We start from the raw sequence: 12,125 nt of genomic DNA on the forward strand, positions 1-12,125 counted from the left end.
TCTGTTCTGCCTGTTTTCTACTGTGCTTTCAGCACCAAGCTCAGTGACCAACACATATTTGTTGAATGAATGAATAAATAAGCATTTCAGTTAGTATTCATGGATGTAGAGGCAAATGGATAAGGGGCCATAACCATGTAAAGACAAATCAGTTATTAACCTCTATGAAAAATGCTGGTGTTGAAACCCAACCAGCTAACATTTGAGAAGATAATTCAGTCAATAGGTTGTCCCACAAATAATTTTAAAATCTAATCACTATGGTTAATTTTGTATTATTTAAATGGAGCCTCCACGGGAAACTGAGCCAGTTACTCACCTCCTTCTGCCTCAGTTAATATCTGCATAGGGTTTCACAGTCACAGACTTAATGCCTAGCTCCAGCCAGGCATCTCACAAATAAATCCACTGTGCACAAAAGGAACCAGATGAGATTATAGACACATCCATGCAAACACATTACCACTATTAAGGAAAACAATCTAAAGCCTGTTCAACTCAGATGTAATTAGTCCTAGAGGGACACATTATTACTGATAAAGGGTTTTTCTCACAGGGAAGTTGGACTCCCCAGTGGGAATGTATTTTTATGGGTTGAAGATTAGTAACATTTTCAAATTGAATTAGTTGCAACAGTTTTTCAATATTGAATATTGGAATGGGTGCCAAAATAGATAATGTGATTTGGTCCTTGAGTCACTGAAGCAGACTTTTATTTTATATGATTGCTACCATTACTTATTGACTTACAAATAGCATTGATTAACTGGGGATGTATCTCACCCACTGCTTGCCCCTTGACCTGAAATGCCAAGTTAGTCAAGAGTAGGCTTAAATGAGAGTCACCACAGTTCAGTATTATTCACTGATCACTGGGGTTGATCACTTACCAAAGCTGTTGGAATATGTTGTTCCAAATAGCTAGGTAGAATCAGGCAATCTCACTTGGTTGTTGCTCTTGACTTCCCAGTCTCCTAGTCTTAATCCATGCCGGGTTTTTGTGTATATAATGGAGGCCAGTGTTAATAAAACCTGGTCTCTCTGGCCTCAAGATCATTGTTGAATTTTCTACTGATTGCTGGTGATATTTGAACCTCTAAGCGAAGCTCTTTATAAATATAGTCATGGTAATTATGTCTCTACTGTAAACTTTTTGAGTTGGAAACATAATGTTATCCCAATACCTTTTGATAGCATTTCCTTAATTGTATTTTAGATAATGATTTTAGTACCAAAAGGGGTCTTTATTGCTAGATTCAGTTCACTGTTGTACATTAAATTTTGTCTCAGATCCAATCAACTTTGATATAAAGTAAAAATGAGTTCAAATAGAGTGCTCACTAAATCATGGCTTGAGCTGTCCTTATATGAGCAAAACTGAATTGTTGCATATATCATTGAAATATTTCAATGATTTATTTTTCCTTACTTATATTTATATTGATGTTTTCTTTACAGAAACACTGTAGCAATAAAGAGTTCTGTTCCATTAGATTCCTAATCTTAATTTTCAAGTACCAAATAAAAATAAAACCCCCAAACAAACAAAAACAATGAACAACAAACAAAAACAATAACAACTTTTCTGGTTTTGTCATAATGTAATTGTAAACCATTCTTCTTACAAGTTATGTATTTAGAATCCAAAATTTCTACCATGGCCCAAAATAAAATGTGATGTTTATATTAAAATTCTGAACCAACCAACTAAGCAGGTTTACATCTTTAAATATTACTGGCTTTGTAAGAATAAATAGGATAAATACGACAAAAGCTACCAAATAATGCTTTTGCAGATAATATTATTTGTCAGTTTATCAGCTTTAGGTTCCCCATCATTCATGCATTTTCAGTTCCAGAATATAGTAGCTACAAAAATAAAGAAACAAAACCATAATAAAGCTAGTCTTCCTATTTTGTGCTTGCCTCCCAATTAAAAAAAAAATTAACTGCCAAAAATGTAAAATTTATTCCAAGAAAAGTAACAGGCTACACAAGTAAATTTTGGCAAATGCAACTTTATATTGAAATTCACACATCTGTATCTTGAAGAATGAGACTCACAGACTCTAATGTATTTCTGAAATACTAGAAATCATATTATAAGCTTTCACAAGTTAGAACTGAAATAATTTAAACGACCAATACACTGAATGTGCAGAAAGTATAAACAAGACTGTGCCTTCGGTAGAATAAAGGCTTTACAAATTGTGCAGGATGTCATACTAAGGCTGTGGTCTCCCCTTGACAGCTGACTTAAAATATAAACACACATCAACTGCCTCCTTCTTAGAACACACTAGAATGGGTAGCACAACTCAGAAGAAAATCTCATTATCCCAGTGATGTGCACCTTAATTTTCAAACCATGTGAGGAAAAAGGAAAGAGTATTAAATGATCGTCCATGCACTTCCAGTTGCATGACCATGACCAGTTACTGATTCAATTTCCCATGACTCCAGTTTGCTCCAATGCTAAATAAGATGAAAGATACTAGATAATCCTTTAAGGCAACATGTGTTTATTCTGCATTATTAGAACTGCTCAGTTGTGACCGGTTGGTACCATTAATGTTGCCTCCCAGACCAGTATCTAGTATTTGTAAAATATAGATGAATTGGAAAAACTTTATACCAAATCAACAAAAACCACATAATACAGTTCGATGCTAGCAATTTCACTAGTAGGTAAGGAAAGTGGTATTTAGAAACAGTAATGTATTAATACAAAAAAAGTAAACTCTAATTGGAACCAATATACTGCTTTGGAATGCTCCCCAAAACTTACAAGGCGATTTTTTAAAAGTGTGGTAATCCAATAATTCATGGCATATCTTTAGTGAATTACAGTACTTTAAGTCCCCAAATATTTTAGTCCTTGCAAAACAATAATAGTATGAAATGTTTTAAAGTCTTCAAACTTCTAAAATTAGTTTTTATCAACACATTTACCTCATGTCAACTTAATTTATTAAGATGTCCAATGCTAATTGGTTTTTTTTTGATGTTTTTTCGTAAGTAGTGATATACACAGCGTTTAGCACTGATACTTAGCACCTGCTACTTTCATTATCTAGTTTTCAACCACATAAAGAAACTTAGGGCAGTGGTTCAGTCCTTTCTTAATTACAAACCTTCGCCGGCAGTCAGCAGGATCACTCTGAGATTTAAAATAGGATTATAGGTGAACTATTGCAAAGACTGCAGAATGTTGCCCAAATCCTTATAACTGCTGATCCCATTCTTGATTTTCTTCTCAAGAAATGGCTACAGGCCACAATTGCTTAGCAGAGAAGGTTAGTGTTTCACAAGGCTAAAGATGTACAGATGCTCCTTCATATAACACAGTAAGGTTCCCTTGGTAACCTGGATTTTCTGCAGTAAAGAAGGGTTGTGCTGAAACAGCGCCTCAGCTCCCTGTTGGAGAAAATGCAGACAAAAGGATTGATTCCTGCTTGGGCAAAACTCATCCAGACAGCAGCTGTTAGAAATCCCCCTGGTACTACAGGCCCTCTTGCAAAAACTCTCCAGTAACAGGCCACCAGGTAGGGGCCCCACAAGGTTAAGAAGAGAAAAGTCATTATATAGAACATTCTGCTGATTCTTTTCTCCATTTTGAACTCATCTAAGACCAATAGCCTTCTTCTGCTCGTGGTGTTTGCATTTTGCCTGATGCCCAGCAAGGTGGGTGGTGTGGGACCCCTTCCAAATCCTGCTAGCCAATTGGCAGCTGCCTGGCCACTGGCTCCAGGGCCATGAAAAGTCCAGTTCTGGCTGACTGCTGCTACAAACTGGACTGGCTTCATTTTCCTTCGGTCGTGGACAAAAAATATCAGCTTGAGGTAGACAAGCTGTGTAGCTAGGAGGATGAGGGCAAGGAGCAGCATAAATCCTAAGGAATCATTAGCCCTGAAGGAGCGGTGTTGGAAGGTACATTGATCTTCTTCCCTAATGAATGAGTAAGTGCCCACATCCAGAACTGGGGGGAATGCCATGGCCACAGACAGAGTCCACACCATGCAGATCACAGCCAGACACGTCCAAAAGGTCAGCCTCTTTGTATAGAAGCGGTGATGGGCAATAGCTAAGTATCTGGTGACACTGATACAGAAGAGCATGAAAGCAGTGTGGAAACAGGACAAAACCCCCAGAAAGGCAATCACTTTGCAAGTCAGAGTCCCATAAGTCCAGGTAGAGCCATTTTTGACAGAGTTGAATACAAATGGGAAACAAATTGCAGATCTGAGGATATCTGAACAGCAGAGATCCAACAGGAAGTAGTAAGGTGCTCTATGCAAGGTCTTATCTTTCACTAGCAAAATGGAGATCAGAAGGTTGCCCACCACGCTGACTCCTATTATGAAACCCAAGGAAGTCAGTTTCAGAAAGGCTGTTAGAGGAGAGAGATTTTGCAAAATGTTGTCAGCTGCATGGCTATAGTTCGCCATAGATGGATGGAGGATAAAGATACAGCCTCAGTCAAGTCTCATGATCTAGATATAAGAACAAGGAAAAGATATATCCATGCATTTTACTGAAAATGTAATCCACAAAGAGAACTGATCCGATCTGCAGTCATGCTTCCTCTTTTCTTCCATTTGATTTGCCATCAGAATATCTGGAAAAAAAAAAGAGCTATCAGTTCTAAAGTTAACAAGCAATGATGTCAGGCAGTGCTAACATAAAGCTGTTCATTTATGGGGAAGCAAATAAAGTTTTAATTTTGAATATTATTTGCTTTAGTATTTTTGCTTGAGATTTCAGAGAATTGGCTTGTTCAGTTTTCTGAGCTAGATGAATTTTAAAATGTCTCTATTTAAAAGAACATACATTTGATTGGGCACCTTTAGGAGAGAAGGAATAAAATGTTCCCCAATTGTAAAATATGCCAGTCCTGGAGTTAATCACTAGTGTTGCAATGGAATCTACAAGATTGCTAATAGGAGACAGAGAAGAGACAACCCACATTTATCTGAGGTCTGTTAGTATCTGTCAGTGTTTTCCCTGCAGCTTCTCTGCTGATATGGATCCAAAGAACCCTTCCAAAATATATGTCTTTTGACTCAAGTGCCACTATTCATGCTGCATATTATAAGAGGAATATTTGTTGATTCATCTTAAAGCATGATTTCAACATTAGACTTCTAAATTAATAGGAACTTGTCCCAGGATTTGATGTGATTTAATCTTTTGTCTTTCCCTCCCCCCCCATTTTTGGCAAATCTTTTCTCTTTTAAACCCACATGATTATTAAAAATGGTTAATGTAAATATTGGTCAGGGAAACACCCAGAGGAATAATGCACTTACATTTGTAGACCGGGGCTGCCTGAATTCAAATGAATTTAACATGAACCTGTATTTCTTGGGCAATTAAGCTTTTCCCATTTACACTGATTATCTTCGTTGCAAATCGCAAGTGGCTTCATTTTAAAACAAAATGCACATTGTCTCCTAGGTGTTGGGGAGCCCCACCAGGGAAATCGGCTTTCTCTGTTATTCCCACCAAGCATGTTTCCTTTGCCACTTCTCACTTGCCCGGAATATGCTGATAGAAGCCCAGGCAACACTGCGTTCGATGATTTTAATTTCCCCACCGGTACATCCCCGGGTAAATACCGATCGCATCATGCAACATTACGAAACCTGAAATCCGCCACCCCTGGATTTATAATGGGGGGGTGGAGGAGGGGGAGGGGGAGAGAGACATGCATTACATACGCGAAGATGGGGAGAGATTGCTTCTGTGCTGCAAGGGAACTGTTCCCGGTGATTCGCAGTCTGATATTCCTCAGTCTTGCAACGCTTTCCAGAAATGGAGCTCTCAGTAAGCCCTACTGAAGATGCATTGTCTGAATGTACTTCCATTATGCAGTTTATTGTCAAAAAAACAAAAAAACAAAAAAAAAAAAACTCAAGGAGGGCTCTTTCCCGGTGAACCTGCAGTTTCATCAACAGTGTGCCCCCTCCCCCCAAACTTAACCGAGAGTATATCCTCCTACCTGTTGGTGTTGGATATCCCGACAGACTATAGCTTCTTCTTTCTATAAACTGCTGATTTTTTTTTTGCCTTAGTGCCTTGACTGAACATCCAGGCAGGGCTCGGCGGCGCCTGCGCGCTGGAGCCTCCTTGAGCTCCAGCCGCGTCCTCCGCTGTCGCAGCGGCACCGTCTCCCCCAGTAACGCAGGGGCAGCGGCGGCGGCGGCGGCAGCGGTGGCGAGGGCGGCGGCAGGGGGCTACCTCAGCCTCTGTGGAGCCAACAGGAGCCCCGACCCTTTTCCAGAGCGGGCTGGCTTTATTGAATGTCCTGTCCTGTTGAACTGGCAAAATTGGCCTGTGTCCCCTTGCGGCTGCTTCTGAACTTTTCCCTCTCTGCATTGGGAGTGGGGTTTGGAAAGGCTCGTTCAGGACCTCAGGCCCACCCTCTTCCCTTAGGGCAGCGCACCCCGGAGCCCGGGGTGCCCGCCTCCACCTCAGCTTCCGGGAACCCTCGCTTTCCCCATTTTCCTCCATGCTCTTTTAGGGCGGTCCAAAGCATTGGGAGCTTCTTTCAGCTTTCTTCTTTAATGATTTCCCCAGCTGACTGCATTTGCAGGTTAGCTTGGTGTGGGGGAGAGTGGAGGGGAGGGGAGAAAGGAAAAAGAAAGGAAAAGAAAAAAAAATTTTTTTTTAAAAAGAAAAAAGGCATAGTCAGGAAAAATCTTGTCAATGGGGAAGAAGGGAAGGCAGGTTAGGGCAGCCCTTTGTTAGTCTTCTTCTGTTCTCCAGTGCACGCAGATATGCGTTAAGTAGGAAGAAACTAAGTTCAGAGGAAAGCTGCAAAATGATTTATGTCCATTCTACTTTAACGAATATGACTATAGAACGAGGCTTACACAAATTTTAAATGACTGCTCCTTGCATTCCACCCCACCAAGCAATAGCCTTTCTTTTGCTTCTTGCAAGTAAAGCTGACCAGTAGATTGTAATGTCACAGCAGTTGTATGTATGTGAGTTTCCTTCCCCCCTTTGTTGTTAAGGAAGAAAAATACTAGGAATATAACGATTCATAAAACTTATACCCGTCCAAAAGGTCCGGTGATATCACACGACAGTACATAGCCTGACACCTGGGTGCTTAGGGATGTCTCTGGAATCATGGATTTCCTTATTTTACCATTTCGTAAGAATTTTGTTTGTGGGGGTGGTATAAGATTTTAAACGACAACTCCACCTCCAAAAAACGAGCAGAAATGCTTTCATTAATTCCCAAGGTAAAACGTCTGATTCTCCTCCTGCATGCTTATTGCTTTATAATAATCTGTTAATGAAACAGAAAAAATAAAGATCTTCTCTACAGCAATAATTTGATCTCCAGACAGCAGTAAAATACCTCATTGCTGGGTGGTGAGATTGTGACATTCGGGGGAACTCAAGCCAATCAGCATACAGATAATATGGATTAATTTACATATTGTATTTCTATTGGACATACCGAGGAAAAGCTTTCTCTGTTTAAAGCTTAAAAAGATTAAAAATGAATACTTCACTGTCATAATGTCACAGTCATGTTACAGTCATTACAAAATGCCCTATGTTGGTAATACTGAAATGAAGTTACATTTTCCTGATTTGTTTTGGGATGTCCTAAACCCAGTTAAGAAAAATAGATAATGATTAAAGAAAAAAAGAAGTATCTCTTCACTTTGGCGTTCCCTTAACCTAGAAAAATCAATTCTACAGCAGTACTGGAAATAACTTGAGGGCATTTCGATTCTAGTGAAACATTCCACTTTTTTGCAAAACAAATAAATTCAGAAGTGTTCAAAACTATACGTGGGTTTGCAACTTGTAAGTGAATGTCAAATTCATTTCTGTGAAACTACAAATCAATTCAGTTTGTTCCTTTTTACTTCCCAATTAGTGTCCCAATGTACTTTGCAAAGAGTTATTATCTCCTGAATTTAGGGAGAAAAATCTAGAAAATGTAAACTTAAAAAAAAATTTTAACTAGAAAAATTTCTAGTTAAAAAATCTATAGAATAAGTGACTTAAGTTTGCTGAAAATTCATGATTGGCTCAATCTTAGGTGGTATGGATTAGGGAAGAGCTATTTAAAAGTAAATTAAAAGGATGACTGCACAGCCTGCCCTTGAGGCAATAATTTACTCTGCCAAAAGGTATAGGGCCAAGATCCAAGATTGATTCCTTAAAAATGAGGGAGGGGTTATGTGTATGCAATATTCTTTCATATCCACAACTCACGGTATATTAGAGCTATTATTTTCCTTTGCAATTGAGTGCAGTTACATCTATTAGTTCTTCGGTTTTTACAGCTGTTAGATGAGAATGTCATTTTCTTGCCTCACAAGGGGGTTTAAGAAATTAGTGAGATATTTTCCATTTAGTTCATTAACTCTACTGGAGAAAACATGGAAGCCTGCATCTTTCATCAACAGAGATTTTTAAAAATATATTTAATACGTTAATGGACAAAAGCTTCATATCATCTACAGATTCTCAAATATAAAATTATCACTTCAGTTGTTCAGATCATAACCTTATTTGATCATAGCTAATTTCTTTTTGATTCCTTATATCACCAAACCTAGAAAAATTGATTTTCAGGTTGAGAGTAAAGAGACAAAGCAAACAACAAAATACTATATACCCTGGGTTTGAAGGATTCTAAAAGTTTGAAGAAGTGTAACGGTTTTCAAACTCTCGTCATACTACATTTACTGTATTGATCAGTGGATTAGGAAGACTGATGTAATCTGCTTAATTTGGTTCTTGTAATATATACAGTTTTTATTTCAAGCAGCAATTATCTTCTTTTCAAAATTAATTGGACATGTCCGATTTTTGCCAAATTCACAGTCTCATGATGGACAAATGCAGTATTTTTGTTCTATGCATTATGTGAAAATGTGTCAGGAAGTAAACAATCCTTCACAAATGCAGAGAATGATAGACTAGGATAAGCGTTCTAAAGATTTTGTGACCATTCATTTAAAGTACTATCTCTCCCACTTAACGCCTGTCATTAAACCTTTAAAAATATGTATCTTTGATAGTCCCAACTCTTAGTAAAGTCTAAAGTTATATATGAAAAAGAAGCTTCCATAAAATTTCTGGATCTTGGTAAGAATGGCTCTCACCAGGGACTTTTGCGCAGAAACATTTTCTAATAGATTATTAAAAAAAAAATCACTAACCTAGAATAAGTGACCAACAGAAAGGGAGAGTATGCATTTATATTTTGAAAATGGTTTTCACCTGCTAGTCTGTGGCAAAAAATGACCTTTTTCACAGGGACATCTAAGTAACTGAAAGTTTCTAGGGGGCTTTGTACTCATGCTTGAGGAACAGAATGGTGAAAGAATATACTATACCTAAAAAACTGCCACTGGATTTAAAAAATCATGCCTCTGGAGTTTGGAATAACCATAAGTGTGAACACCTCAAACAGTGAGATTTCTTCAGAATTTTAATGAGTTTTTAAAAGATTAAGAATATGGCATGTTTCTTCCCAAAATACTAAAAGTTCATTTGTCAGATTTTTCTCTTTACTCTGTCACAAAACAGGTTCCGATGTGTAAATATAATACATTTAAAAATTTAAAGCTAGCATCTCTTAAGACCTTCCTTCTCATTTTAAGATCCAGGCTTTTAAAACTTAGCAATTTACCTTTTCTGATCTTTATTGTTCACAATTTCCTTCTCTCTGAAAACTTTAAAACTTGTTCCTTTATTTAATTCATTTAACAAACATTTGTTGAGGTTACTCTCTAGGAATCACTGTGCTAGATCTTGCAAGAAATGAAAAATCAAGACATAGGATCAGTGTACAGGCAGTTGCATCAATGTAGGAAAAGCCTGAACTGGTAGAAGTTGAGGGGGTGGAATGAACAGAAACAAAGCGATAGATCTGATTGGTAAGAGAAGGTAGAAGCTGTGTTTTTTTGTTTGTTTTTTAATCAAGTGATTAGATAAGGGAAGCAAAGGAGATTGAGGAGTAAGAATTGACTCTAAGGTTTGGAGCTTGGATAACTAACTGGGAGATAGGAGATGCCATTAACTAGAGGTAGCAAAAGTTAAAAAAGGGGGAGCTGGTTTGTAAGGAAGATAATGAGTTAATTTTAGACAGATTGAATATGAAATGCTGGTGGAACATTTAAATGCTGATGTTTTATATGCAGTTGGAAGTGAAGACCCCAAATTCAGGAAGTACTTATAGGTAGGTGATGGTGGAAATAGGTTAACTGTTGGATGACATTGCCAAGGGAGAGACTGTTGAGAGGTAAGGTTGAGGTTAAATAAATAAACAGGCCCATCCTTCTCTTTCTGAACAAACTGCAAAGCTAAGATAATGTCTATATTTACGAAACAAGATGGAACATGTAAGAACCACAGCTAGAACAAAGGAAGAAACATCCGTGTCATAGACCTTGAGGGAGGAGAGAATTTCAAGGGAGGAGTGGTCGTCAGTATAAATTGTATCTAGGAGGTTTAAAAGGATGAAGGATTAGAAGATATGATTGAATCTGGTGGTGAGGAAATCATTAGCAGCCTTGGAGAGAGCAGTTTCAGAAGAGCAAGTCACACTGAAAGGGATTAACAAGTGAGGGGCATAGGCTTAAAGGCTTATAAGGTCAGGTTCAGAAACTATTTTGCTATTAATGACAGCACTGTTAGTGATGAAGGTTTCAATGAATTCTCTTGATGTTTTGTGAACAGTGTTAGTTATTTAAATAAATATAGCATGCCTTCTTCTTCTGGAAGTCTTTAAAACTCTTCTTCTATTACGCACTGTTTAAATGTGATGCTGTGAATGAGAGCAAATGCAAGTTTCCCTACCATGCCTGGTAAAACTTTAGAGATTTGATCAAAAGCCCTTGGTCTATTAAAATATTCTAAGTTGTCTCATTCTTTTTTGTCTTTTTTTTAAAGATAAAGTTAGTCTCAACCATGAAAAAGAGAAAAGTGACCTATGTGGTATAGTTTGAGTGAGTGTGGCCTGTGGGTGTAGGGGTGTGTGTGTGTGTGTGTGTGTGTTGGAGCGAGGTAGGGAGGAAAAGCAAGTGTTGGTAAAATAATTAAGAATTGGGAAATTTAATTTAATATTCAGGTTAATGGAGAGTCATACATATCTTATATGGATTATAAATTTTCACAGAATAAAAATGCAATATAATTTTAAAAACTCAAGAAGTCTAAGACATTTTTTTCTTTGATTATTCAGGGTTACCTCAGTAATACAGTGAGTTAAGGCCATTATTATAAGCACCAGTTATATGATAATATGAGTGGATTATGGTTATTTAAGCTTTTGTGGTGTTTAGCTTTTTGATAAATGGGCATTATTAAAACATGGCTGAAAGTAAAGAACCTTAGACTCTAATTTAAGAGCTTCCCGTAGTAACTGTCCAGTCCTGCATTCTGATTTTCTGGTTAGCCCTTTCACTTTCATTTCTCCTAATTTTTAAAACTTTATAATTTTCTCTTTACAGAGTAATAATTCTATAAAACAAGGACAAACACAAAATTCCCATACTTCATAAACATGGTTACTACTTTAACGTGGTTAACATTTGGGAAAAATAAAAGTGTGATATCTGCCTAATTTTACATCGGAAAGGACATAAGTCCTGGCACAACATTATTTCATTCCTTCTATAAATGTCAGTCTCCATCAGACTGAGAGTTCAGACAGTATCTTATTTTGCCCTTTTCTTCCCTGGTGCCCAGATCCAGCACATAGAGGGCACTCCACCCTTTTTGTTGAATGGGTGATTATGAACCTACTACATAAAGGGTGCTGTGCTAGGCACTGTGAGGAGGACACGAAAGAAAAAGAAGAAAAAAAACAGTGACACAGGCTCCAGCTGAACTCTATGTTTTCTTAATTTAATAAGGCTGGGATAATTATTTGTATTATGGGCAGAAAGTTTTCTTGGCCAAGGATTTACTCTGGATTTGGGCAAGTTTTGTTTGCTTCTTAGCCTTATTACATTAGCATTTACATGATTCCTTATTTGCCTTACTACTTAATAATTTCAAACCATTTTTTAATAACAGTGTCTGTCATGCAGATTATGAGCCAAGAGCAGAAATTTATGCTTTGAGCTCCTAACCTGGTGCTC

The 12,125-nt window shown here is 37.6% G+C and overlaps 1 protein-coding gene across 2 annotated transcripts; it reads right to left on the minus strand.

The window, feature by feature from the left end:
* Window positions 1-1,593: 1,593 nt before the first annotated feature.
* Window positions 1,594-6,041, minus strand: GPR85 (G protein-coupled receptor 85). 2 transcript variants are annotated; one of them, XM_060019951.1, is made up of 3 exons: window positions 6,002-6,041; window positions 5,721-5,836; window positions 1,594-4,618 (listed from the first exon to the last, which is right to left on the minus strand). In XM_060019951.1, exon 3 carries the CDS (start codon window positions 4,446-4,448, stop codon window positions 3,336-3,338), a length of 1,113 nt encoding a protein of 370 aa, XP_059875934.1. In that variant the 5' UTR covers window positions 4,449-4,618; window positions 5,721-5,836; window positions 6,002-6,041; the 3' UTR covers window positions 1,594-3,335. The 2 variants fall into 2 exon arrangements, with proteins under 2 accessions (XP_059875934.1, XP_059875933.1); XM_060019950.1 differs by lacking the exon at window positions 6,002-6,041 and having other exon boundaries at window positions 5,721-5,966.
* Between the last annotated feature and the right edge of the window lie 6,084 nt (window positions 6,042-12,125).

Source organism: Delphinus delphis, chromosome 9, assembly GCF_949987515.2.
Source record: "Delphinus delphis chromosome 9, mDelDel1.2, whole genome shotgun sequence".
Lineage (NCBI taxonomy): Eukaryota > Metazoa > Chordata > Mammalia > Artiodactyla > Delphinidae > Delphinus > Delphinus delphis.